The 27,953-nt window shown below is 37.0% G+C and overlaps 1 protein-coding gene across 2 annotated transcripts; it reads left to right on the top strand.

Moving 5' to 3' along the window:
- The first annotated feature begins 268 nt into the window (after positions 1-268).
- Positions 269-27,953, top strand: PLAA (phospholipase A2 activating protein). 2 transcript variants are annotated; one of them, XM_026672277.2, is made up of 16 exons: positions 283-387; positions 470-524; positions 814-881; positions 3,741-3,934; positions 4,999-5,099; positions 5,219-5,339; positions 9,369-9,536; positions 11,167-11,302; positions 13,594-13,763; positions 16,207-16,364; positions 16,469-16,688; positions 17,525-17,593; positions 19,232-19,303; positions 21,371-21,463; positions 23,745-23,909; positions 27,250-27,953. In XM_026672277.2, the coding sequence occupies exons 5-16, from the start codon at positions 5,085-5,087 to the stop codon at positions 27,813-27,815; spliced, it is 1,953 nt and encodes a 650-aa protein (XP_026528062.1). In that variant the 5' UTR covers positions 283-387; positions 470-524; positions 814-881; positions 3,741-3,934; positions 4,999-5,084; the 3' UTR covers positions 27,816-27,953. The 2 variants fall into 2 exon arrangements, with proteins under 2 accessions (XP_026528061.1, XP_026528062.1); XM_026672276.2 differs by lacking the exon at positions 814-881 and having other exon boundaries at positions 269-524.

Below are 27,953 nucleotides of genomic sequence, written 5' to 3' on the forward strand. Positions count from 1 at the left end.
TGCTTTTTCTCAAGAAGCAACTGGACTTTCTGGTGCTTCCCTGAAAACATTTCGAGAGGTGAAACGTCTTCAGGGAAGAACCAGAAAGTCCAGTTGCCTCTTGAGAAAAAGCACCTTTGGCACAGCCATGACCTGATGACCGACAACCTCCATAGACATCTCCTTCCGTTGAGCTCTAAGGCATCTCGGGATATGTAGTTCTCATCTGTTTCTCGCCGCAGAGAACTGTGGTTCGTCGGCGTTTTTTCCGGCGCTTGGCGCTGACGTCATACCAGGGGCGGTGCAGAAAGTGGGTGGGAAGAGGAAGAGAAGCGGGTGTGGTGACGGGCGCTGCTGGTGCTGTGTCAGCGTACATAATACCTGAGTGCGGGCGGGATGGCCACCCCGGTAGGTATTTACCGGCTCCGCTGCTCCCTGGTTGGGCACGAGCTGGACGTCCGGGGCCTCAGCTGCTGCCTCTTCCCGACAGGGTCGTTCGTGTCCGTATCCCGAGACCGGACGGCGCGTGTCTGGGCTCCGAACAGGTTAGTACGGTAGTAATTGAGAGGGGGAAGCCTAAGAAGGTGCCGGTGCGTGTGCGGGGGGGATTAAAGACGTCCTATAAGGGCTGGGGGCGCTCTTGCCTTACCAGCTTTTCGCGTGCAGTGTGAGATCTGATGGGCTTTTTTCATCTCCCTCCTTCTGAAATGGCATAGCTGTGACTCGATCCATTGGGGAGGGAAATCGGAAGGGGAGTTGGAGCAATTGGCCGGTTAGGGCAATAAGTCTTGGCTGAAAATCTGTCCAAATTACTACTTTTTCCTGTTTTACTAGATCAGAGGTTGATGGTCCCAGATAGTTTGAACTACAGCTCTCATCAGACCTAGCCAGCATAATAATTGGTAGGTGCTTCTGAGAATTGAGGTCCTGAAACCAGGAGGATAGTGCTTTACCTGTCTTCGTAAACGGGGCTGTAGTGTTTAAAACACCAAAAAAGCAAAAAAAAAAAAAAAAGTTGTGTAGATGCTCATCTGTTGTGCACATATAGATAGTCCCAGCAAATAATGTGTCATCTGTCTTTATGGAAATAGAAACCAGTGTTTTCAGTCTCTGGTGAACGCACCAAAAGAAATTGACTGATGTAGCAGCATGTTCGATTTCAGCACCAAAGCAGCACCAAATCTGGCTTTTGTAGCGGAAGACAGAACTTTTATATGTTGTAGTATAACTTCTGAAATTTATAATGACTGCCTCAGGATGTCTTACAAATCTACAACAAAAATACAGTGTCATGTTACAGGCACCGCACCGTCAGTATAAATTCATTATTAGAAATTATTCTCAAATATTTTCCCAAACTGTTTGCTTAAATATATTATTGCTGTTGTTGTAACCATTGAAGTCTTTTTTTTTAAAAAAAGTATAGTAATACTGTTTCAGAGTAATACTGTGAATGAGTTAGGACTAGGTATGAAAGGCCTGAGTAGTAGTTATTTGATGTATTCATTGGAGAAATAGAAAGCATTGTGCCATTGGAGAAATGGAAAGCATGGTGGTTAAGGAAGTGAAAAAAGGAAGATGTTTCAGCTTATAAAGTTTAAATTAGGTGCTTGTGGTTTGTATTATAATAGTTCCCCTGAAGAATAAATTCTTCAGAAGGATGTTAATCACTGAATTATTTGCAATATATAATTCTATATAGAATTGCAAATGAATTATTTGCAATAAAGTGCATGTTTCCTTTTTCTTCACACCTTGGTTTGGTGCATTTGTTTCCTCTTTGCCTTCCAGTGAATGGGATAATGCTTTCAGCTTAAATGAATTTATTGAACAATTAGAAATCAAGCCTGTCGTACAGTTAGCCCTTGACTTATAGCCATTCATTTAGTGACCGTTCAAAGTTACGATAGCACTGAACAAAGGGACTTATAACCATTTTTCACACAACCGTTGCATGTCCCCATGATCACATGATCAAAATTCAGCTGCTTGGCAACTGGTGTGTATTTATGATGGTTGCAGTGTCCCTGGGTCAGGTGACCATCTTTATGACCATCTGACAAGCGAAGAAAATGAGGAAGTCGGATTCACTTAATAACAATGTTACTAATTTAACAATTGTAGTAATTTACTTAAATATGGTAAGAAAGGTAGTAAAATTCACCTGTCTTGCTTAATAGAGGAAATGTTGGGTTTAATTGTTGTTGTAAGTCGAGGACTTTACCTCTGGTACATCTTTATCTCTGGCTGGAACTTAATTGAAAACCCTGGGGATGCCGTAGCTCAGTGGTCCCCAACCTTTTTTGTACCAGGGACCAGTTTCAAGCAGAAACACTTTTTCAAGGACCGGGGGGGGGATTCTATTTTCCATTCCCAAAACTTTATGTTTACCCTACAACTAGCATTAAAGACACCTGACTGCAGTCTCTCTAGTTCTAGGTCTTGCCCAGCTGTGTAGCTACAAAATTTCATGCAGATGTTTCTCTTATCTCTGTTTGGTGAAAACAGGAATTGAATGAGGAGCATTTAGTCAGTGTGTTTTCCCTAGGAAGCTCCTGTAGTCCTTGTTTAGGGATCATTCAGAGCTACGATGGACCTCTAACATCCAGCCCAGGAAGAAACTGCTTCAAAGAAGCCGGGGGGGGTGGCTTTTCCTTTCGCCGCACCTCCTCCAAAGTGCCCGTTCACCCCCACCCTGCCCGCCCGTGGTTCAATCCAGTGCTCCGTTCTGCCTGCCTGCGTTTCTGGTTGTTTCGGAGCAGCTTCGGCTGATAAAAAGAGGTGAATAGTTATTATTCTCAGCCGAAGCTGCTCCGAATCAACCAGAAACGAAGGCAGGCAGGCAGGCAGAACGGAGCACTGGATTGAACTGCGCGGGGGTGGGCGGGGTGGGGGTGAACGGGCGCTTCGGAGGAGCTGCGGCGACAGGAAAAGCCACCCCCCGGCTTCTTTGAAGCAGTTTCTTCCTGGGCTGGTGGAGGAGCGAGAGAGCGACTGAGAGAGGAACGAGGCGGGAGGAAACCGAAGCCGCTGAGCCAGAGAGCAGGACAGGCTTTGGTTGCTTCCTCCCTCCCCTTCTTTCATTTGTGTCCTTGATCCCTGATCCCAGCAGCATTCACCGAAGGCGAAGAAAGCCGCCATTTTTTTTATTTTATTCTCTTTGCGGCCCGGTACAGAGTGCTCCACGGACCGGTACCGGTCCGCGGCCCGGTGGTTGGGGACCCCTGCGTAGCTCATTTAAAAAATAACAAATTGAATCCGATGTTCATCTATTTACTCTTCTAGATCAGAGGTGTCAAACTGGCGGCCCAGATACATCACATGCAGGCTACTCCCACCCCAGCTCCATGAAAGGAAAAAACGTCACGTCACGTGATGGCAATGTGATGCCGCGAGTTTGACACCTGTTCTAGATTATTTCCATTTCAAATGTATTCCAGAAGAGTTAGGATTTACAAAGAATCAGGGATTTTTTTCAACATGAATTAGAGTTTTGTGGATAAAGGATCACTATTTTAAACATTTTTAACATTCTGATCTTGTTGAAATGAAACATTTTAGTCAACACAGTTACTTTTTTATTTTTTAGCAAAAACTCAGTTCTTGTAGAGAAAATAAGAACTATGACACATTAATAAAGTATACTGTATTTTAATTTTCTATCTCAAAAGTTTTCTCTAATTCTTTAGTATATTAACACCTAGAAGTTTTATTTGAGTTGTTGATCTGATTTTGGTTGTAAATTTGGTATTTATTTTTAGTCCAAACAGAGGATTTCATGAAATACACTGCTTGAGCGGCCATTCCAATTTTGTTTCTTGTGTGTGTGTCATCCCTCCAAGTGACCTTTACCCCCGTGGATTAATTGCTAGTGGTGGTAATGACAACAATATTTGTATCTTCACTTTGGACAAGCCTACACCACTGTATGTCCTTAAAGGTCATAAAAACACAGGTAAGAAAAATCTGTTTTAACTATACAATTAAGCAATTTACGTGTAATTTCCAGTAAAAGGGCATAAGGTATCTTAGCTGTTATATACAGATAGACATATTTTGTTAGGAGAAATATTTAAATGTATGTCACTTTGTCATATTCCAAATTAATGATTCGTTTGGCAGGATATTATTATGAATGCACCAGCCATATTTTATGATGCTCTGAGTTGAATAAAGCTAAATATCTATGCAAGTCAGTATTAATTTGTACTTTGTACAAAATTTTATATTAATATCTATAGTTTTATAGAAGATTTCACATTTGTCAATCTAGCCTTTGAAATAGGGCAAATACATAGGGAATGGCTAAATCAACAATATTATATTGATACTGTATTGTACCTATGATCATAAACTCTATCACGATGCAGTGCATCTTTAAATAAAATACAGTAGAATCTCGGGTCACAATCATAATTCATTCCATAACTTTGGTTGCAACCCGATTTGGTCATGATCCGAACCTAATTTTGGAAATTTGGCCCTTACAAAAAAAAAAAAATGGTACGGAAGGGGAAATTGGCCACGAAAAATCTTCTTGTGAATTTTTTTGAAAGGAACCTGATTTGGTCGTGGTCAGAGGCATTCGTGACCAAAGGCTTTACTGTATTGTTGTTTATTAAAATATTTTAATTTTACAATTCTACTTAGAGAAATCCAGAGCAACATGTTGAAGGAAAGGGAAAAGGCAGTTTGAATTCAGTACTTTGTAGGAATGAGAGAAAGAGTGATAAAAAAAAATTGAGGCAAGGGGAAACTAAAAGAGTGTTAATAGCTGTATGGAAAGGATGTTGCTTGTTTAGGTATTTACTTTGGCTGTGGTTTCCTTGATTGTTTAGCATAATTTTTATTGCTACTTCATAAATGAAATAATTATGAAATCAGAATATGGGATTTTGTTCTGATGTATCTTTAGAATTGCAGTAGTTATCTGAAAAGCTACATCTAAGCTGTTCCTGATTGCTAGCATATCAACACTATTTTGAAGTTCAACAATGCTAATTTTCTTTTCTTTTCTAGTTTGCAGCCTCTCCTCTGGGAAATTTGGCACCCTTCTTAGTGGCTCATGGGACACTACAGCAAAAATCTGGTTGAATGATAAATGCATGATGACATTACAGGTATGGAAGCTGCTTTACTGCCATTAGTGAACCAACAGATAACGTGTGTGTGTGTTGGTATGTGCACGCTTCAGAAAACACAGATGGGCTCTGGCAGAGAAAATATCCTTTTTTTATAGGGCCACACTGCTGCAGTCTGGGCTGTGAAGATACTACCTGAACAAGGTTTGATGTTGACTGGTTCAGCTGATAAAACTATTAAACTGTGGAAGGCAGGTAGATGCGAGAGAACATTTACTGGTAGGTAATTGCCTGTACAGTTTTTAAATACAAAATTGTGAGAAACTTCTTTTTTTATGCAAAAATGGATACTCTTCCCTACCCTGTATGTTGAGATACAGAAAGGAAAAATCTTGTTTCGTTAATAAATACAAGCATCAGAATATTTTATTTTGCTAGCCTGGTTCAGCTTTTGTTTACTATATTCTTGAGAAATATTGTTTTTCAGTTCAGACTTTTAACTACTGGTATATCAGTGTTTGATTTTACAGTACACGCACTGTAAACAATCTTGATTGGGTTATCAAAAAAGCTTTTTACATTTAATGAATAACATGCAAGAAAATAATTGGATCCATTTGATTGATAAGTGAATTGATAGCATTGAGTTAGATTTACAGAAAAAAGTCTAAGAAAGTTTAACATTTAACAAAGTATCTTCTCATGTTAGTGAGCTTAACCCAAAAATTCACTTCTGAGTCCTTTCATATGAGGATAACATTTCCATTGAATGTAGTTAGCCTACTGCCTGAATAAGCTTATTTGCAATTCATGTATTGTTTGTTAATACACAGTTAGAATAGGAAAGTGTTAAAATAGGTGACAGGCACTAGGAAAAAATGTTTTTCCTTGGAATAACTAGCTTAACAAAAATATTGTAAGCTATTGTAAACTAACAGGCCCAGGGAAATCAAATTGTATGTAGCAGAAATCTGTATGCACATTTGGGAAAAATGATTTTTTAAAAAGTTTGGAATTTTATTGAAAACGAATAAACAGGTTTGGTTAGAATCTAAAGACATGCAAGGATTTCTGGCCCTTTCTACTATTGTGGAAGGATATTCCGTGTTGGACTTTGCCACTAGAATGACAATTATTCATCTTTGAAATCTCTGTTTTGTGCAGATATGGGCCTGACACCCCAGCAACAGGCAAAATTATTCTATTATCTAATTCTATTAGCCAAGTTTCCTGTGACCGATGCTTCATTATAGAAAAGTCTCAGATATTAAAATTTAACACCTTCCTTTCTAAAATTGATCAATTTAAGCTGTCTTCTCCATGCTGGGTGGGGAGGCAGTTGGTATCATACAGGATGTTTAACAGAAAGAAATGAAAGTCAATGTATGGTGGAGAAAGCCATTTATTTAAAAAAATTGGTATGGCTGTTTATGTTACCAATCAACTCTGGTTCGTTCATAGCAGCAATAAAACTAGTGACTATAAATCATAAAGCAGTAAAACGATAACCCCCTCCCCCTAAAAAAACAACAACCCTCTGCATCTTCATGTCTCTGGAGATTCTCTGTCATCCAGGTCATGGTTGTCCCAAAGGTGCTTTTTTTCAAGGGGCAACTGAACTTTCTGTTTTTTCTTTGAAGATGTTTTCACTTGTCATCCAAGAAGTTTCTTCAGTGCTTGGATTCAGAAGCTTCTTGGATGAGAAGCAAAACACCTTCAGAGAAAACCCAGAAAGTCCAGTTATCTGTTGAAAAACTACCTTTGGGGTCTGCACCTTAATCCCCTTCTTAGGATGCCCTGTAGCAAAGTTCAGTTATCCTTAGTTCATTCTTCCCATCCCATCCCATCACCTGAGTAAAAAGCCAAGTCTGGATGGCCTTCCTGACCTAAAGGCTAAGAGAACAGGCTGCCAAATTGCAGGACAATTGCTGTTTATAAGGTGGCACAACCACGGAAAAGGCATGCTTCCCAGGTCCCAGGTGGTAGGATTTTCTGGTAAGGTATCTGAATAATCATAGGGAAATGGATGAGAAGAAATGAAAGTTCACTTGACCAGTTAGGCATATTGAAATCAGATATTTGGCTCAGATACAAGTAGTCCTTGATTTACAACTATTTAGTGACCAATTAAAGTTACAACAGCACTGGAAAAAAAAAAGGGGCTTTGCAACCAGTCCTCCCACTTAATGATTTTTGCAGCATCCCCACAACCACATGATTAAAGTTCAAGTGCTTAGCAACCAGCATGTGTTGCAGTGTCCCAGGGTCAGGCAACCAGTTGCAGTGTCCCAGCGTCAGGTAGCTGCCATTTGCAATCTTCTCAACCTGCATCCAACAAGCAAAGTCAATGGGGGATAGCAGGATTCACTTAATGACACAATTCACGTAACAATTATAGTGATTTGCCTAAAAACCATGGCAAAAAAGGTCATGTTAAGGTCTTGCTTAACAAAAGGTCTTAACAACAAAAATTCTGGTTCCAGTTGTTGTAAATCGAGGGCTACCTGTATGGAGGTTAACTCAATGGGACACCCCAGTTTCTGAGCTAATTGAGCTAATTTTATATCTTGCATTTTTGGGCAGGATTGTAAGGGAAAGATTACTGTTCCTTTCTGTATTTTGCATTAGATTGCTGGCGAAAGGCTATGGAAAAGTATGCAGTGAGAGAGCTATTAATTCTCACATTTTTATATGACCACAGAGGGAAAAGAAGAACTATTGTTTTCCCTTGCAGTTTGTTTTTTTGTTATTCGTGTCCGAAGCATCACAAATAACATATAAGGCATACTATATGACATAAAATTTAAAGATAAATTTAAAATATTTCCTTGCAGTGATGCATGGAAGGTCCTTTTACCATCCTATTGTGAGTTAGTTTGCATTCAGTACCTGTAGTTTAAAATTCTGATTTGCCTCTTATGTAGCTTAATCGATATCCCTTATCAATGTAACCAGTAAACAGGATTCTGACAAGGAATGCTGAAGAAAACTATTTTTAAATCTTTTCCTTTAAAAAAAAAGTTTGATTACTGAAGAATACTTCTTGGTGGTTTATTCAGTTTGATCACTTTGTTATTTAGTCTGTTTGGTTCAAGCTGTTATTGCTGCTTTAGAAGTTCCCTAGTGGCCGGCAAAAAAAATCTCCCTAAGGCAGTAATGCCTTTTATAGGAAGTTGGAAGAAGTTGATGATAGTAATTAGTTATTTGCAACCTGTCAAATATTGAAATTGTCCTACCCTGGTAGACTAGCTAACAAGTTGTTTTAAATAACATGAAAATAGTTTTCTACTATCTTGTATTAGATTACTATGCAAAAATCATTTGTTTTATTTCTATTAGATAACTCAAAGTATGATTGATAATGGTTAAGGACTATTGACTTTATGTTGGAAATGCCAATTATAGTTTGGGCGTGTTCTGTTCTATTATTGCCACATTTTGGACAGAAAGCACCAGGGATGGATTGAACTTAACGCCGTGTGTTAAGCATATGTTCTTCTTGATTATATGCTTAATACTTGGTTTCTATCAAAATATCAAAAAATGTGGGATTATTCTGAGGAGGGAGCCACCTATAAAGAATCACTATACAATAATAGTCTATATCTGATTTTCAGCGTTGATACTAATTTGAGTTTTTGTCAACTTTCAAACTAGTTTTTCCTTGTCAAAAGAAAGAAACAAGAAAACTTCTTCCTCTCTGTTAATTTATTGTAATAAAAAGGTGTACAGTATTGCTATTTACAACTTAATGCAAGGCTTCTTTAAGTTTTAGAAATAGTCCAGTGCCGTTGATATTTTCATGAGCCAATGTGGCTTTAGCTGGGTATTTGAGTATGAAGAGACTCCAATCTATATTGATGTATGGAAAATATATAAATGCCCATATTAAAAGGACTGCTGTAAATTTTGTATCGTGAAAATGCTTTTCTGTGTGTTACGTTGCAACATAGATGCATACAGAATACACAACACATTAATACATGGTTCTCCATTTAATTGCGGCTTACGTGCCAACTTAGCTTCTGGTCTCAGAGAAAACTCAGGTAGAATAGCAATATTCATTTTATGTATATTATGAACATTATCTGTATTTAAAAGACTGATCTCACAGACCAGGAAAGCAAGAGCACTGATGGCAATTACTGTAAGCCTGGTTGCAAAGCTTGCTTATTGTCATTTAAAAGAGGTTGAGTCGAGTCTTCTTTGTAGGGCTGAATACGGGCTCTTTTAGAGGGAGAATATAAATTTTTGAGCAAGTTATCAAAGAAATGGATTTCTAATCTATTGAACCTTTTTTCCCCAAAGGGCACGAAGACTGTGTAAGAGGCCTAGCTATTTTAAGTGAAATAGAATTTCTTTCCTGTGCAAACGATGCCAGCATTCGAAGATGGCATACATCTGGTGAATGTCTTCAGATTTATTATGGCCACACCAATTATATATATTGCATTTCTGTCTTCCCTCAAAGTAAAGGTAAGACTTGGGCTGAAAAATAACTCTCTCCCCAGTTTTTCTTTCTTTTTAAACGAATGGCAACATCGTTATTTTATTTTCTAGATTATTGTCACTGTTAGTTTAGAATTACTATTGAATAAAATCTCGGTTCCTTCCCTAGCTTTAGAATAATAGTTCAAGTTTATTACTTAACGTAATATGAATTCTTCTATCTGCCGGAGCATTCCTGGCCACAGAGTCACAAACTCTGAAGTAGCAAGAGTTGTAGTGGGAGAGTTTGAGGAATGAATACATGATGCCAAGTAATAATATGGTTTGATTTTTGGTTTAGCGGTTTGTGAGCACAGTGATTATGATTTAATGTTGTGTGAACGATGTCATTGTGATTTATTCAACCAGCTGTGTTACAAATAAATAAAGAGATCACAAATCATCTTAACATGTGGCCCTAGCAGTGTTCACAGTGTGCTGTCCGGGTTTGTTTAGTTCTTCCGTTTGCCTCTTCTGAGTTAATAATTTACCTTAGATCAAGGGCTGCTATTTATTTTATTTATAAACAAAAACTTAATGGTGACTGTTGATAGACAGGCATCTTCTTTCTTCTTTGTAAGATTGATAAAATTCTATACTATAGAATTACAGGTAATCCTCAATGTACAACAGTTCCTTTAGTGACTGTTCAGAGTTACAGCTGCACTGAAAAACTGACTTATGGCCATTTTTTCACACATAACAGTTACGGTCACATGATCAAAAACCAGACGCTTGGCAATTGATTCATATTTATGACCATTGCAATGTCCTGAGGTGATGTGATCCCCTTTTGTGATCTTCTGACAAGCAAACTCAATGGGGAAGTCAGTTACACTTAACAACCCTGATACTGCCTTAATAACTGCAGTGATTCACTGTGGCAACAAAGGTGGTAAAATGGGGCAAAATTCACTTAACAAATGTTTCTTTAGCAACAGAAATATTGGGCTCAATTGTGGTTGTAAGTCAAGGACCAGTTGTACAATACTAATGTTAACATTAATGTTATTGATAATTAGTATAGTATAGTGTATAGTATAATATAGTACAGTATAGTCCTTGAAGGTTACTCTAAGAAGGCATTTGAGTAGAGGCCTAATAATTGGTGCTACACTTCATTCTCATGTTCTCATGCAATACGATACCGACAAATTTCATTTTGGCTAAGCAAGCTTGATGTGGTTTAATTGTCAGATTTCTTGGTAGTTTTTCCTGAATTTGTTCAGGTTAATAGCTTGGCTCCAAAGAACATCTTCTGTGCAGTGCCGCTTCCATTGCGATGAGTTTTGTTTTTAATCCGTTGCTGCGGAGAACCCCTTCTAATATGGTGTGCAATGTAGCACAACAGTTGCTGCAAGGCGAAGGGATTTGGTCATTCTTTCAAACTTATTATGCCCACTCTGTAAACCTAACTAAGAGAACCAATGCTCCTGGTTGTATAATGGTGTGGTATGTAAGCCATTCTATGCAATGTAGGAAATCACAGTTTCAAATGAGAAAATATTAAGGTGGGATTATCTATTGTACATCTGCAATATGTTAATGTTTGTGTGGACATAATGCAACTGTTAAATTGAGTTCTTTTATATAGCCATGCTTTGTTGTCTCATTACAGATTTTGTTACAACTGGTGAAGATCGATCACTCCGAATATGGAGAAAAGGAGATTGTGTACAAACTATCAGGCTTCCAGCTCAGTCTGTTTGGTGTTGCTGTATTTTAGACAATGGAGATCTTGTGGTTGGAGCAAGGTATCATGTCACCCATTTAGATAAATTAGTAACAGCACTAGGCAAGAACAGTATTTATCAGTTTTATACAATGTAATTAAATACTGTGTTGTATTTACTAATACTGGCTGTATCACTTCAGAGTTATAGAAATGACCCTTAGCATAGTTAGGTTTACACTCTCTCCTCTTTCTTATTTAGCTTGGCTGTGAGAAGTGATTGGAAGCTTCCATTTCCATTTTTGATTAAGGAGATCAATTGAGCTGGCTTCCAGAAGCCATAAATAAGAAGAGTCACAGTTTATCAGAGTTCAGTCCCTATGATTACTACTTCAGCCACAATGGTAAAGCTTTCAGTATTCTAAAATTGAAGTTTTAAGCTTCAATTGTATTGCAATAGGAGTAGATGGAACTTATAATATGAAAAGAAGTGCAGTATCACATTAAATGAGAGTTTAACATACCTCAGAGGCCGTGTTAGAGATTTAGCAGCAAAATATCATATGAAACAAAAGACATCACATCATGTTTTTCCCAAGACTACATCAGCTTCCTACCTCTCCCATCACTTGGACAGCAACCTGCTTGACTTTGAGGCAGGGATTTCATAGTTGGTAATTAAGTACCAGCTGGGAGCCCTTCCCTGGGAGTGATGTTATCCAGCTACTGGCTGTTGTAAGAAAAGGACAGTAATTAAGGGTGTTGGGGCCCTTTTGTGTAATCACTGAATGGATGACATGAAGGTAAGGACCATACCTTCAGTGGGGCTCCATGATAAAATATACAGATGAAGTCTTCGATGCTGTTCCTAAAGAAGATCATTAGGAAGTTTGGAGGCAGATGCCACCAATAGATTTCTGATGCCCAAATCTGTTTCTCAATAACACCTTCAGGAAGTGGTGTGGCTCTTAATAATGTGCTGAATGAGGGATAACATAAATTGAAATTAAATCCAAACAAGATGGAGATGCTCCCTGTGAGGGACCATGATTCCAGAGAGGTTGAAATGTGTCTGTTCTGAGGGGGATTATCCTCTCCCAGAAAGAGCAGGTACGCAGTCTGGAAGTGCTTCTAGACTCAAATTGCTCTCTGGTTTCCCAGATTGATGCAACCGCCAGAATCCCTTTTATCAGTTTCAGCTGATAAGCCAACTGTGTCCCTTTATGAAAGAAAAGGATGTTAAAACTGTGATGTGTGTGCTGGCAACTGCCAGGCTTGATAAATGGTAATGCGCTCTTATGTGGGGAAGCCTCTATATCTAAGCTGGAAACTTCCGCCAGGACAAAGCTCAGCAGCCAGGTTGGTCTGGGAAGAAACACAGAGGCCATATTATGCACGGGCTTTAGAGCATTATACAGACTGCCAGTTTGCTTCTGGCCCAAACCCAAAATGTTGATTATGGCCTTTAAAGCCTTCAAATCATTGGAGAGAATGTCCCTTTTCTATGAACTGTTAACTTTTGCAGGGATCAACTATATAGTTGCCACGAGAATTTCCACCAATGGATTGGCATTGGGCCTTCTCTGTTCCTACCATAGTTCTTTCGAATATACCCCCAAGCCATATTCAGGGGCCCAATATCTAATGTTTAATTTTTTTTAAAAAAAATTGGTGGTTGTTACTTCTAATTATTTTATGTAGTTTACCTGTTTTTATTAGGTTTATTTTAATTACTTAGTTTGATTTTCATTCAGTTTAAATTGTAAACTGCTGAGAAATTTCAGTGGACAGTAATTCCTAAATAGCAAATTAGGAGTAAGAAGTGGCTGCTGCTATCTTTTATTATTTGAAAAATACACCTTGCCTGTTAGCTTTCTTTCTTTTCTCTACATAATTAATAGCTCTATAATAACCATTGATCATCTCAATTTAAAACAGAACCTCCATGTTCAAAGGTAGTGAACTTTAGATACTGGAGAAAAAGTTTTTCTAGTTGAACCAGTAAAGTTCTTAGAGATATTGTAGCTATTCTGAATTTCACTCTGTTCAAACTATATTAATCAAAGAAGTCATTGTTTTTTTAATGAATTTTGAAGATGTCCTTCAGGATATCTTATTGTTTTGTGACTTTGGGACACATTGTTGTGTTCATGGAATCTAATGTTTCCTTCCATGTCTTTAAAAAGTAGACTGAAATGTTAAAATAAGCCAGTCTTTGATATTTCATTGCATTATTTTGAATTCATTGGGGGCGGGAACTAAGATGGGTTTTTTTGTGAGCTGAACCTTTTAGACACAAACATACCAGTAAATGGTAAAGTAATGATGGAAATACTTTGTTGAATAACCAGAACAATTTTTACTTTTCTCCAGTGATGGAATTATCAGAGTGTTCACAGAATCTTTGGAGCGCACAGCCGGCCAGGAGGAGATTTGTGCTTTCGAAAATGAGCTTTCTCAAGCAACCATTGATTCTAAAACTGGTGACTTAGGGGACATCAGTGCTGATGAGCTTCCTGGTAGAGAACATCTGCATGAACCTGGTATGTATGGCACTGTTGTCTTTCCCTTCCCCCAAAAGTTAAAGCAAAAGTTAATGACTTTTGAACATGCATCCTAGAAATCTTAAATAAATATTTGCTGCCTGTTTAAAAATGAGCAATCTTTGATGCTATCTCCAACAGAACAATTTAAAATCTAGGAATAAAAAAAGACAGGAAGCACTGTGTATGCTATAGTGAAGTGCTGAACGATGGAATAAAAAATAAATAGAAATGTGATGAACTGAATGCATTTAGAGGTAACTTTCCACATGCTGAGTTCAAAATTTAGAGAATAGCCCTTTAGTTTAAGAAAGGTCAGATAACAAAATAACTTTTGATCCTTGAAATAAAATCTGAATTAATGTAAGACCGGATTTGTCATTATTATTTGTCAACACTATTAGAAGATAATGAGATCATGGCTTTATTTTTTATTTTTGCCTAACTATGGTTATACCATTCTTCCCATTATGTGTACACGACTTGTTGGAAGAGAGCTTCTCTGTAATCCAGCATACACAAGAATTACAGCAAACTGGAAACCTTAAGCATAGAAAAATAAAACAAGAATAACAAGGTTGCTATTATTGAAATTTAGCTTTGCTTAATCTTTCTGATTTCTTTATTCTTATCTTTATTTTTGATGGAGCCAATTTAATTCTAGTAAAGTATTCCGTCTTAAATATACAGTATTTATTTAAAACTGGGAACTTAACTTTTTATTTCTTTACTGCCTTGTTGGTTTCTTTCCGCTGCTGCTGCATGATTGCTTACTATATAAGCAATTATTTAGTAAGTTAGAGTTATTATTCAGCTAATGTTTAAAAGATGTCGCAACCAATTTCAATAGAAACAATTACATCTTTATTCTTTATCCTTTGGAGTCTATTTCTCAGTTCACAGGTTGTGGCAAACCCACAATTTGTTTTGAGTTGTGGTGTGTTGAACAACCTATTGGAACCCAATTCACATACAAAACTAAATCGTAAAGCATGGCTTATACACCTTAATGGTTTTAATTTATACAACTGGCTGCTATTTTTTTAGTTTACAGAAATAGAGTAGATGGTCTCCGCCTCCCTCCCCATGTAGACCGATTCAAGGTGATTTGTGCATTTGCATACATACATTTTTGAAATAGGAAGTGTTTTGTGATACATGTCAATTGTGTAGGATTAGAGACATGTGGACATTTTTACTCCTGAGAATCTCTTATACAAATTCCAATTTGCTACAAGAGAATGTGCCACAAAATCCAATTTGATTTCAAATCGGTCAGGTTCAGTTACATTTTTACAAACTTCCTAGATTTTATTATATAGGCATGCATTATATTTGGCTAGTTGTGTACCACTTTGTACATTCATATTTATTTATTTGCTTTTATAGCTGTATCTAGTTGATGAATAGTCAAGGGTCTGTCATAAGCATTACATCAAATGTTTGCATTAAGCATGCTACTTTATATTAGAAGCCTTAAACTCTGGGAAGACGAATCAGGTGAATTTTATTGGAACTTCTTATGAGAGAATTCTTACATACATCTGCATACAATCAAAGGAGTGTTTCATTTTGATGTAAGCAATGTGCAAAGGAATAAGAAATAGTCAAGGAAATCAAGAGGCATGAATAGAGGTAGTCCTCGACTTACAACTGGCCATTAAGTGAGTTAGTGATTTACGACATGGTTCGCTGTGGCCCAGTTTTCGTGATTTATTAAATTATGTTCTTTCCCAGTTATTTATTATCTGTTTCAATCAGCAGTAATATTGGTATGCCTTTTATATTCAGAAATGAAACTGTCACCAATCTATGCTTTCCTCACCCCCATATGCATCCACAAAAACATGTATGGCCTTCAGCATGGGCCCATAGACACTGAGAACTATTTGGCCTTTGGTCAATCAGGGCTCTCGCATAACAGTTTTTCTAAAGAGGATATAGAGTAAGTTGCAAGGCTTAGTTGTACCCATGCCATTAACAGCATTCTCTACAGTACTAATGGTACAAAATCACATTTATTGGCGGGTGTACCAGAAGCATAACCAAAACTTTACCCTGAAACATGTTTACGCTATACTACGCAAGATATAAATTTTAATTTAGAGCAGGTTTTCTCAGCCTTTTTTTACCCCAGAAAAAGCCCTTGAAATAATCTTTGGACCTCAAGTGGGTTCCTCCATAAAACTGGGGGAAAAACACAAAAATATTACTACACGGTTAACTTCTAACCCATGTTTTACAATGTTTACAACAATAGCGGGTAAGAGTTTCCACCAATGCAAGTGGCGCATTCTGTAAAATTCAACAAGTATTTTTTTTTAACTCATATATTTTAGGGTAAGACAAACCTTCCAGAATTATCACATTTTAATGCAGGAAAACATGTTGCTTATTATTTTCTGAGGTCATACAGTGAATGTTCTTTTCTATACATTTTAAGGTACAAGAGATGGGCAAACGAGACTTATTAAAGACAATGGAAAAGTTGAAGCTTACCAATGGAGCAGTAGTGAAGACAAGTGGATCAAAATTGGAGATGTTGTTGGCTTATCTGGAGCTACCCAGCAGACATCTGGAAAAGTTTTGTTTGAAGGAAAGGTAAATTATTTTTCCTAAATGACTAATTGTTCAGTGTGCTCATCTCTCTGCTTTGAAGGAAAATATAGGAAAATCACTGTTTCTATTTTGACTTCCGTTGAAAGGAATACGACTATGTTTTCACTATTGACGTAAATGAAGGTGGCCCCTCTTATAAGCTGCCATATAATATTACTGATGATCCATGGCTGACAGCATACAACTTCCTGCAAAAGAATGACCTGAATCCTGGGTTCCTGGATCAAGTGGCCAAGTTCATAATAGATAACACCAAAGGGCAAACGCTGGGACTCACAGAGGCTGACTTTTCAGACCCTTTCACAGGTAAGGGTAAAAATTATGTCCTTGAACTGCTGGAAAAAGCATTTTATATATGTAATGCAGATCCTGGCATTCTTTTGCCTCATCCATGTTCAGCCAGCATTCATTTGTTCAAATTTCAATCAAGACCTGGCCAAGCGTTATTGCTGCTTGAAAATAAAAATACTTGATGCCTCAAACTTTGTAAGATAAAATGGGCTTAAAACAGAAAGTCCTTGGTCTTAATCAAAGATATTAACCATTTCAACTGTTTGTGCAACACTAAATAATATGTGCCTTCCTGAGCCTCTACAAAGCACGTAGTCAGAATTTAGCAGTGAAAAAATTCAATTACATTTTTTCATAACAAGGGTCAAACAAAAAGAAAATTAAGTGTTTTTATTATAAGTTACCCTGTTCTGAACTGAACCAATCAAGCAAGCCATACCATTTCTGGTGATAAAATATTGTAAAAGAAAGTTCACTAATACAAAATAAGTCCGTTATGAATATATATAATCTACTGGATAATTAAAACAATTGGATCATAGATGAGAAACATACAGGATTCTCCTGAGACACCAGTGGATTGCCTCAGATAATACTTTGGACATATTGGGTGTGAAGGTCCTGCTCTCATGTGAAGTTTATGATGCTGGCATGAGAAAAAGTTGACCAGCAGCAAGTGGAATTAAGATGCTTCATGGGAAGGCCTGAAAGGCTATGTTGAGGATAGACCATCTCAAAAAAGGTTGTTCTATCTGTGTGGTCATTAAGAGTGGATGCCAGCTTGGTAGCACATGATCACTCATTCAATGTGATAATGACCTTGTTCTTCTGTTGGTTACATCTTTTCACAGGTAGCGGTCGCTATGTTCCAGGTTCTTCTTCAGAATCTAATGATGGACTTGCCACAGATCCATTTACAGGTATGACTCTTTTCCAAGTCACTAAAATTTGGTTCACAATATGAAAAATGCACAGTGTTGACGCCATGCATTTTGAATCAGATGAATGTTCCTGACACACAAAAAAAGGAAAGGTTATACCACCAAATGTGTGCAAGCATGTATACAATTTGAGCAGCTGAAACCCATCCTAATAAAGCAGTGTTTTATACCTCCAGATGCAAATTAATGTTAACTGAAGCCAAAAAAGATAATAGATTATATTTCATCCTCATATTTATGAATAATGCTATTGGCCTATATTCAGCTTATAAATGTAGATAGAAAATAGCAGGAATCAGTGTTTTCAGACAAATGTACAAATTACACATGGTTATGATGTTTAGATATTTATTATGTATTTATTGATTATTTCAATTTATTTAGCTGTCCATCTCAAATATATTTCTCTGGGCCACTCACAAACAAACAAAATATAAAAGACTAAAACAATATAAGAAAAAAAAAAACAAAAAAAAAACCATGCAACCAAATTCATAGCTGCAGTAGTCTTAACATCCATCAATAATAATCAACACAGCACAAGTTTTACCACATTCCTGATTTCCCATGCCTGTGGCAGAACTACATTTTCAGGGCCAGAAGCCAATCTGATTCCCAGAGGACGATGTTCCAAAGGGTGGGAGCCACTAGCTTTCTTTTTGTAAATAACTCAAACCTTAAGAGGTCTCACGCAGATCCTGCAAGAATTTAGTAAATTCTTGGCCATTTTTTTAGCTTTTAAATTTAATTAGGTTCTTGACTGCCATCTAGTGGCATTTCTGTCATTTTGCCTACCAATAGATGTACTAGGCCCGTGATGGCGAACCTATGGCACACATGTCACAAGTGGCATGCAGAGCCCTCTCTATGGGCACGTAAGCCATTGCCTCAGCTCAGCTCTGCCGCGCATGTGCGCGCGCCTCCCGCTAGCCAGCTGGTCTTTAGGTGTCTGCCAGGCATACATGGGGGTGCATGCGCAAGGGGTGGGGTGCATGCATGGGGATGGGGTGTATACACAGGAGACACGGGCATATGCGGGAGACAAACATGCATATGCGGGAGACGCATGCACATATGCGAGAGACTCGTGCAAGGGATGTGCGCACATTGGATTTTGGGAATGTGCGCGCGTGCACGCTTTGGGCACTCAGTGCTGAAAAGGTTAGCCATCACTGTACTAGGCTATAAATCTAGTATTAACTAAGAGAATGAGAATTGTTTGACGCTGTTCTTTTTTTTATTGTTACTTGCTTTGTTTTCACTTGTTACTTTTCATTTATATCAGTCAATAGGCTGTTCCTTATATTATTCAGAAGCTACCACCAGTTGGTATTATTATTTGTTTTATTTTTATCCTGTTTTAATTATTTTTATAAATAAGGCAGGGATTATATCTAGTACTCACTTCCTCTTCCTATTTTCCCGACAACAATCCTGTGAGGTGAGTTGGGCTGAGAGATCGACTAGAACTTATAGTCTAGAAAGTACAACAAACTCAGATGACTATATTAAGAATGAAATATGGATTTGATTTTTTATCAAAAGTGAATGTACTATAAATGTCTATGTAAGCTTTGTAAATATACCTTTATTTGTTATTGTTGTTTTCTTTTTAAGGTACTGGTCGTTACGTCCCAGGTGCCACATCTGATCTTTCAACCTCTCAAAGTGGAACTCATCTAGTTCCAGGTAAGTGGACAGGTTTTCACAGTTAAGAAATTATCTTCCTTATTTGTCACAGTCATCAAATACAATTCCTTTGTTGCCATTTACCTGTTTGGCTACTTTTTATAGCTAGAACCACTGCTAAGCTATCACTGAATAAATAACATTTTATATAAATCATATTTTATTTTACAGTTTCTCCAGGCTTTGAAGTATTATTGGCCTTTTAAAAGTATATATTGAGAAGGGTACCTATATTATGGTGCAACTGGCTTCATTCATTGTTATAAATGGTGGTTTACAAACCACAGCAGTCGGATTTACATTACATGTTAAACTTGAATAAATCACATTTCTTGCAGGAGTGTGTGAATCATAATAAAGAATTTGGGATATTATTATTAACTGTTCACAGCAGTGTGAAGTCACAGCTGCCAGTTCTTCAGATGATGTTAGCTTTCATATGCATCAAGTTCTTCCCAAGACCTTGGATGTTAATAATGTATCAGCGCATTGTTTATTTATTTCCCAACTTTGATATTTTTATAAAACTCAAGACAGTGAACATACCTCATATTCTTTCCTCCTGTTTTACCCACAACAATCATCCTGTGAGGTGGGTTGGGCTGATAAAGAGTGACTGGCCCAAAGTCATCCAGCTGGCTTTTCAACCTAAGGCGGAACTAGAACTCATAGTCTATTACAACAGGTAATGAGATTTATAACAAATGTTGTAGGCAGATCAGGGTATGATGAGCAGAGGTTAGTAGGCAGTGCCAAATAAAGCAAATTACAAAAATAAAATTAATATACTTACTTTTGACATTTTTAGGCTATATCAGTAACAATAGTATATGTCTGTATGTGTTGATGTGCGCATGCATTCACTCATGCTAATCTTTTAAATATTACATTTCAGGTATATAACTTATGTGATATTTATAAAGCTTACTACGTAAAAATTTTGCTTTGTTGTCACTTTTATATGATTCATACTGTGGTCCTTAAAGGTTGTGAGCCCTTTTGAATTTTTGGTATTTCTGGATAAATTTGATCTAAATGTAACCTGTTCTCTATACAAGTCTTAAAACTAAATAAAAAGAACCCAATTAAACAAATGAGTCAAACATATTTGTTCATTGATTTATTGTTGATTGAGGAAAATGGTCCAAGATGACATATTTATATATAGCAACAGTGGTTGAATCTTTGATTTCAGTAACTGGTATCCCTCCTTTGGCCAACAATAATTGTTACTAAATGTTTCTGATAACTGTTGAATACTGGTGTAGTTTGGCTTGGAGGAATTTTAATCCATTAAAAGCCCACTTCTCCTTACAGAACAACTTCAACTCAGGGATGTTGGTGGGCTTCCTGACATGAGCGGCCTATTCCATGTCCTTCCACAACATTTCTACAGAATTTCTATAGAATTAATGCCAGGTCTTTGACATGGACAATCCAAAATATTATTATTCTTTTTATTTTACCATCCTTTGGTCATACAACTTGTATCTTTGGGGTTATTGTCTTTGTGCATGAGCCACTTTCTCTTGAGCTTCAGTTCACGGACAGATAACCATATTTTCCTGTAGACATCCCCAAATGATGTTGCTTGGAAACCAACTGTGAAAATGGCAAATCACAACCATGTGACTGCAGAATGCTGCAACCGATGAGCTGGTTGCCCAGATTGCAATCACATAACCATGGAGGTGGTACAACAGTCTTCAAAGATAGGTCACAAATCTGGTTGTTGTAACTTAGAATCATCATTAAATGAACAGTTGAATGTGAGAACTATCTGTAACTTTAGATAATTTTTCTCCATGAAGAAGTATATTTTTTGACTCATTTGCTTAATTGACTTTTATCTTTATCTAGGTTTAGGAGAAAATGTGGAGAATAGATCACATTTTAGGTCATATTTATTGAAATACTGAAAATTCAAAAAGGCTCAGAAACTTTTTAAGTACCCCTGTGGTTGACAATCAAGTACTTTACTCTTCATTCAGTATATCAGCAAAAAAAACTGATTCTCTGCTAAATTGGCTTGCAATCTCTCCTTTTCTTTTTACATTTATTCTTTAGGGCCCAAACCAGCGGTAGCTAACACTGAAAATATTTATTTTCCAAAGAAAGAAGCTGTTACATTTGATCAGGCCAACCCTTCATTAATACTGGGTAAGTATAGTTGTAACGACTTCTTCAACGATTTGTGCAAAAAGCATTTTTTCTGGCACATTAGTCTTGAAATTTTTTTAATCCCTTGGTACTTACAAACTTCTTCACTTTAATTACATGCCTAAGTATAAATATAGAAACAGAATTTATGTTTTTAATAGAGTGAAGCTGCTATTTGCTTCTCATAAAGTATAGGTGTATTGCAGGTCAGTTTTTTCTAAGAGTTTCTGTTTCCCCAACAATGCTCTGTTTTCTCGTATTGGAGAAAATGTTGGACTGGAATAATGCTAAATTTGTTTTGTTTACTTTTTTGTCTTTCTGATAAGCCATCAGGCATAATTTTTCCTGGGTAACCTTTTTGTTATCAGGCTGAACATTAAAAACACTGCCCGCTTTCTCCTCTTTACATAGCTGAATACATCGTAAGAGGAGGGCGGTGTTAATCCATGGTGGCAAAAAATATGAATAAAATAAATATCCAAACAGCAGCTTTTCTGACTACCAAATTTTATGCAAAGAATAAAGCTTTTGTGAGTTGCACTTACTTCATCAGTTGTCTAGAGTTTTTAGTTTTTATCCCATCTTTTTTTACATATAACTCAAGCCAGCAAATTTACCTAAAACTCCTCCCTGCTGATTTCTCCACAACAAGAATACTGAGGGATGTTGGGCTGGAAGAGAGTGATTGGCTGAAAATTACCCAGACAGACTTCTTACCTTAGACAAGACTCACGGTCTCCTGGTTTCTAGCCTGTTGCCTTAAACACTGTACCAAATTGGTTTTCTATGCACTCTGTGTAAAGTGAGCTGCAACTCTTGAAAGTTTGTCTCTCTTAATAAAATATCTTAGTTAGACACATTGCTGAAATATTTGCCAAAGGGTGCAAGCAGTAAGCTACAATCGAATGGATTCTTATGTGCTAACCAATACAATATAAACCATTTTTGTTCTCGAAACATCAACGTTAATTTTATGTTACCACATGAATAGCATTCATTATTGCAGAAAATAGTTCAAATAGTGTTCTGAAATCCTGGATTCCAATAAATCTGAATTAGCCAGCTCGTGATATCTTCTCTGACACAAGAAGTTTCTTTAGGTGGGGCACCTATTTGCTGCATCATCACAACTTAGATGGCAGTTTTGATATATAAGTTATATTTGAAAGTATACATGTTAATGGTAAAAAATTGGTTTTCAAAAGCTGCCAATAGTCTATTACTCATTACTTCCCTGATCTTATAACCATTCCTAGTTTCAAAAATGTTCATAAGACCTTCTAAATTAAGAATGGATCCAGAGTTTTGAGGTAATGGAAAGTATCTCAAGGCCATAATACCAAAGTCTGATATCAAAGTTTTATGAAGCTATTTTCAAGGACTCAGGATTTCAGAAAGCGTTGCATTGGAAGTCATAGCTTTAGCTCAATAATCACTTTTTATTTCAGTTTTTGACAGGCACCCAGTAGAGACTGTGTTGACTAGCAGTTATTTTGTCCAGATCCTTGTAAGATCTTTGCTGGTACTTGGGAACTCAAAGCATGTGTTTCTACCAATATTTAACACAAGCTTAAAGCAATTATAAATCTTCAATTACTTTTCATATTTTTTCACTTGTACTTGAATCTTAAATATATTTGTTTGAAAATATATTCTACTGGATCTTATTTTCTCTGCTAAATATGCCTGGGACTACAGCTTCTACATAACACCTGACAATTTATAAGCTATTTTGGATTAGAAACTGGTGATAGACTGTATATATATTACTATTCCATGTCTACAGCAAATTTATTACTTTTGGGCAGTTTTATAGTATGTAGAGATTACTAAAGTTACACCTAATTTAAACATAACGATGGAAAAACCAACAAGTCATGCATGGATAAGTAAGGTGGGTTGTCTCTAGACTAGGGGTGTCAAACTCATGTACTCACAGTGTAGTCATGTAATGTGTCGTGACTTTTTTCCCCTTTGCTAAACTGGCTAGTTTAGTGTGACACATCTGACTTGCAGACTGTGAGTTTGACGGCCCTGCTCTAGGCTATCTCAGTTTTTAAACTTTTTTTGAAAGTTAGCAAAATGTGTTTAATAAACTGAAATTCATTAATTTATATAATTAACGCACACAGTTTGATGTTAAGGAATGCTTATACCATATTGAATTTGTTCCATTCAGTAGTTATAAGAAAAATAATGCAGTGTTTTTATAACAAGGAATTAAATGCATTGTAGAAATAACTAGAAACTCATTTCAAATTATCTGACATCTCCCATGCAGGTAAGATGAAAGAACTAAATGGAGATGTACCTGAAGAACAACAGTTAACTGAAGATGATGTTGATGTTTTAGAAAAGATGCTATCTGTAATGTGTAGTGTGACCTTGGAAACACCCACACGAGAGCAGCTGAAAACTTTGTGGAAAGCGATTAACTGGCCAAATGGTATGCAGTAATTGTTGAGGACAGATCTCACAAATTATATGGACTAAAGGCAGTATCTTAATACATCCTTTTAAGTAAGCCATTTTTATCCCACACTTACCTTAGATCGGTACACTCCTTATTTAAAGTTGAGAATTTTTGTATAGCTACATACATATTCAACATGCCCTTTCCTTTTGTAGTAAGCAACATTATGCAGAGTATAAAAAAGGAATAAAAAACAATATGCAAAGGAAATTTAAAGCATGAGAAAGGAGAAAAGAGAATCTAGCTAAAGCTTTTTTACCCTAAAGCCATTCATTTTATCCCTCCACATCTTCCTGTCTTTACAAACCATCCTTGTTTCTACTATATCATATGCTGATTCATACCTTGCTTTTTTTCCTATTTAAAATTCTTAGTTCTCTCTTTTGGAGGATGTGATCTTCATCCAATCATAATTGTTTTCAGTCTTCTCCTTCCTCTCAACTCTCCATTCATAATATTTACAGAAAGCCCTAAATATATAAACTCTAAGCAGTGTAGATGTAAGGAACAATTAAAATACATGTTACATTGTATAAAGTGGCCTCAGGATCTTCACCATGAACCAATTTTTCATTAAAAACAAATGGATTAAAATGCCTCCTAAAACATTGAGGGAGAGAAGCCATGCATGCCTCCAAAGAGTTGCTGTTAAATATTGTACAGATAATTACCAAAAAAGTGCGCCTTCTGGTCTTTCCAGAAATGGAACCTTCAGCAAGCCCTCCATAGATGACTTGACCTGGTCATCCTTAGCAAATGATCCTGTTAATTGTGACTCTACTATAATTGATGTTCCTGATTAGAAATCTGGCCACTACATTCTATACCAGTCGTACCTTCCAAATCTTTGTATTTAAAGGCAGCCCCAGGTAGATGCATTGCAGGTTCCATTCATGGTGATCAAGGCAGGAGTTACAGTTGCTGAGACTTCCTTGTCCAGGTAGGTTTGTAACTGGCGTATCTGTTAGAGCTGGGCCTCCTGGCCATGATTTCCACCTTTTGCTCCAGCGGGAACTACAAATCCAGGATCCCCTTCTTCCTCAAATCACAAAAACTGGTTTCATCAGGGCCGTTCAATCCCGTTCTAGAGCAACTACAGCAATATGTTTCTGATAGAGTTTCATCTTAATTTCAGATGATGATGATGATGATGAATACTAGCTATGTAGAATTGTGAATTGCCTTAGGAATTCTCATGAAGCAATATAAACTTTTATAATGCATATTTTTTAAAATTTGATTATAGTTCTCAAATAATTGTGAATGTTATAAACTTTCTTAGAAATTAAGAACTGTGGTAGTTGTAGCACAGTGTTTTGCTTGGACTATTCTGATAAACAGGTATTTTATTATTAGTTATATGCCATAGTTGCCACTGTGTGAATATGGGGGTCTTTGCATAAGTCTTTCCACTTTGTAGAATTGCTTGACAAAATACTTGGTATATCTACCAATGAAGAAAAATGGGGAATCCGTGTACTAGAACCAACTAAACGCATGATTGTTTTCCTTTAGAAAAAAACTGTTTGGGGCCTTTTCCTTATCTGTGATTTCAAAAGTAAAGGTAAAGGTTTCCCTCGCACATACGTGCTAGTTGTTTCTGGCTCTAGAGCGCGATGCTCATCTCCATTACAAAGCCGAAGAGCCAGCACTGTCCGAATACGTCTCCGTGGTCATGATTAAACGCCGAAGACGCACAGAACACTGTTACCTTCCCACTAAAGTGGACCCTATTTTTCTACTTGCATTTTTGACATGCTTTCAAACTGCTAGGTTGGCAGAAGCCGGGACAAGTAATGGGAGCTCATTTCATTACGCAGTGCTAGGGATTTGAACCACCGAACTGGCGACCTTTCTGATTGAGAAGCTCAGCGTCTTAGCCACTGAGCCACCATGTCCCTGTGATTTCTAAGGTTAGGGTAATTAAAAATTTAAAAAAACCCTGCAGAAAGCAGCAGTGGCATATTTCTGTATTTTTGTCAAGAAAATTATATGGTTATGTCCTTAAGGCCACTAGGATGTAGGCCTTCACTTACAAGAGTGATTTTAATGAATTGCTTGTTTGCTTTCCATTTCTTGCCTAATCATGTATCCAGTTTTGCAGCTTGCTCTATCTTCTAGGAGCTTCCTTCTCATGAATAGTTTTATTTGCTTAGGAAATTCATGCAGCCGCCCACCTTCCGAAATGTGACTGTTGTTATAAACAGTTGCTTGTTGTTGCAAACAGTTGTTGGACAGTTTAGAAAGCTTGAGGCATAACCATCATCTGTAGACAAGAATGAGCAGATGGGTGAATTAGTTGGTGGTGGGGTGACATTCTCAGATTTTCCATTGCTGATATTTATTTGAGAAGAATGTTTTAAGAATGGAAAGGAACAGTAAAATTCTCAGGGTTATGATGCAATATCCATACTATATTTTTAGCTCATATTTAAGCCATCTTTCAGTATTGTCTAATTTTCAAGTGAATGAAGGCAAATATATATGTCCCAGGATAATGTTGGTGACCAATCTGAGTTGGTTACTGGGACTAAAGGTTTATTCTTCCAAGCTTTTGGAGCCCATCCTCAGGAAACTAGTATACTGCTGTATCATCTTACAGACAGGTTAGATTAATTTAGATTTTCATAATATGCTATATTCAGTCCATTGTTGCAAATGCTGTGACTTTGATATTAGTACAAAGATCTATAGATTAATTTCTAGTTAGCCAACAATCTTACTTATTAAATTCAAATCTCCTATAGGTTGAGTGTGATTCCTGTTGATTTCATGAAGACGTGCCCAATTTTCTCGGCAACAGTACAGAAGTGGTTTGCCAGAGCTTTCTTATTGAATATTTCTTAACTTTCCAGCCTAGTTTACAGCATAATGTTTCCTTAATACCTCTTATATAACTAATAAGACTTTACTGCTTTCCAGATTCAGAGTATGTACGGGTACTACATAACAGAGATGCTATGTGCACGCCCATTTATATTTCAAATCATTGCTTCCCTTTTATATCTAGACTGCTGAATAGATTTCTAGTCAGGCCTAGTGCCACTTAGCTTCTGGGCCTAAACATGGTCATCCACCTAGACATTCTAAATGGAGTCCCTGTGAATGAATTCATTTTAACATCCATAATGTTTAGTTTTTCCCTTTTTGCCAGTGGGAATATGAAATGTGTTCCTGAGAAAACCATTTCATTCCTAACCTTTGGTGAGTTAATTCTGCTCAGCTATTGGAATAGTGAGAGTTACCAATTTACTGACAATTCTGTACAATTTAATAGGAAAACCATTAACTGCTTCTGTATTTCTGTTTTTAGACTTTGTCTTTCCAGCACTAGATATTCTTCGATTAGCAATCAGGCATCCCAGCGTGAACGAAAGCTTCTGTGGCGAAAAGGATGGCCTTCAGTTCTGCAGTCATCTCATCAAATTCCTGAACCCTGGAGGAAAGCAAGCCAACCAGATGCTGGCTCTGCGAATTTTATGCAATTGTTTTATTCACCCAGTTGGCCAAAAGCTCATGATGGCACAGGGGGACTCCATATTGTCACAAGCAATAGAACTGAAGCTGAGCAGCAATAAGAACATTCACATTGCACTGGCTACGTTGGCTTTAAACTATGCTGTTTGTCTACATAAGAGTAACAACATTGAGGGCAAAGCTCAGTGTTTGTCAGTGATCAGCACAGTCATAGAGGTAGTGCAAGACCTTGAAGCTATTTTTAGACTGCTTGTGGCTCTTGGGACATTGATCAGTGATGATTCAAATGCTGTACAATTAGCCAAGTCCCTAGGAGTCGATTCTCAAATTAAAAAGTATTCCTCTGTATCAGAACCAGCTAAAGTAAATGAATGCTGTAGATTTGTTCTTAATTTGCTGTAAAAACCCCCCCTTTTGAAAAAAACAAAACACTTGGGAATCTAGGACTATATCGAAGATATCCATTTTCGTATTTTACAAAAAAAATATTGTGGGCAAACTCTGGAAATGAATAGATCTGAATAAATTTTTTTGCACTGA

This window comes from Notechis scutatus, chromosome 2 (genome assembly GCF_049901735.1).
Source record: "Notechis scutatus isolate UNSWTSFEM ecotype Mainland chromosome 2, rNotScu1.2, whole genome shotgun sequence".
In the NCBI taxonomy this organism is placed as follows: domain Eukaryota; kingdom Metazoa; phylum Chordata; class Lepidosauria; order Squamata; family Elapidae; genus Notechis; species Notechis scutatus.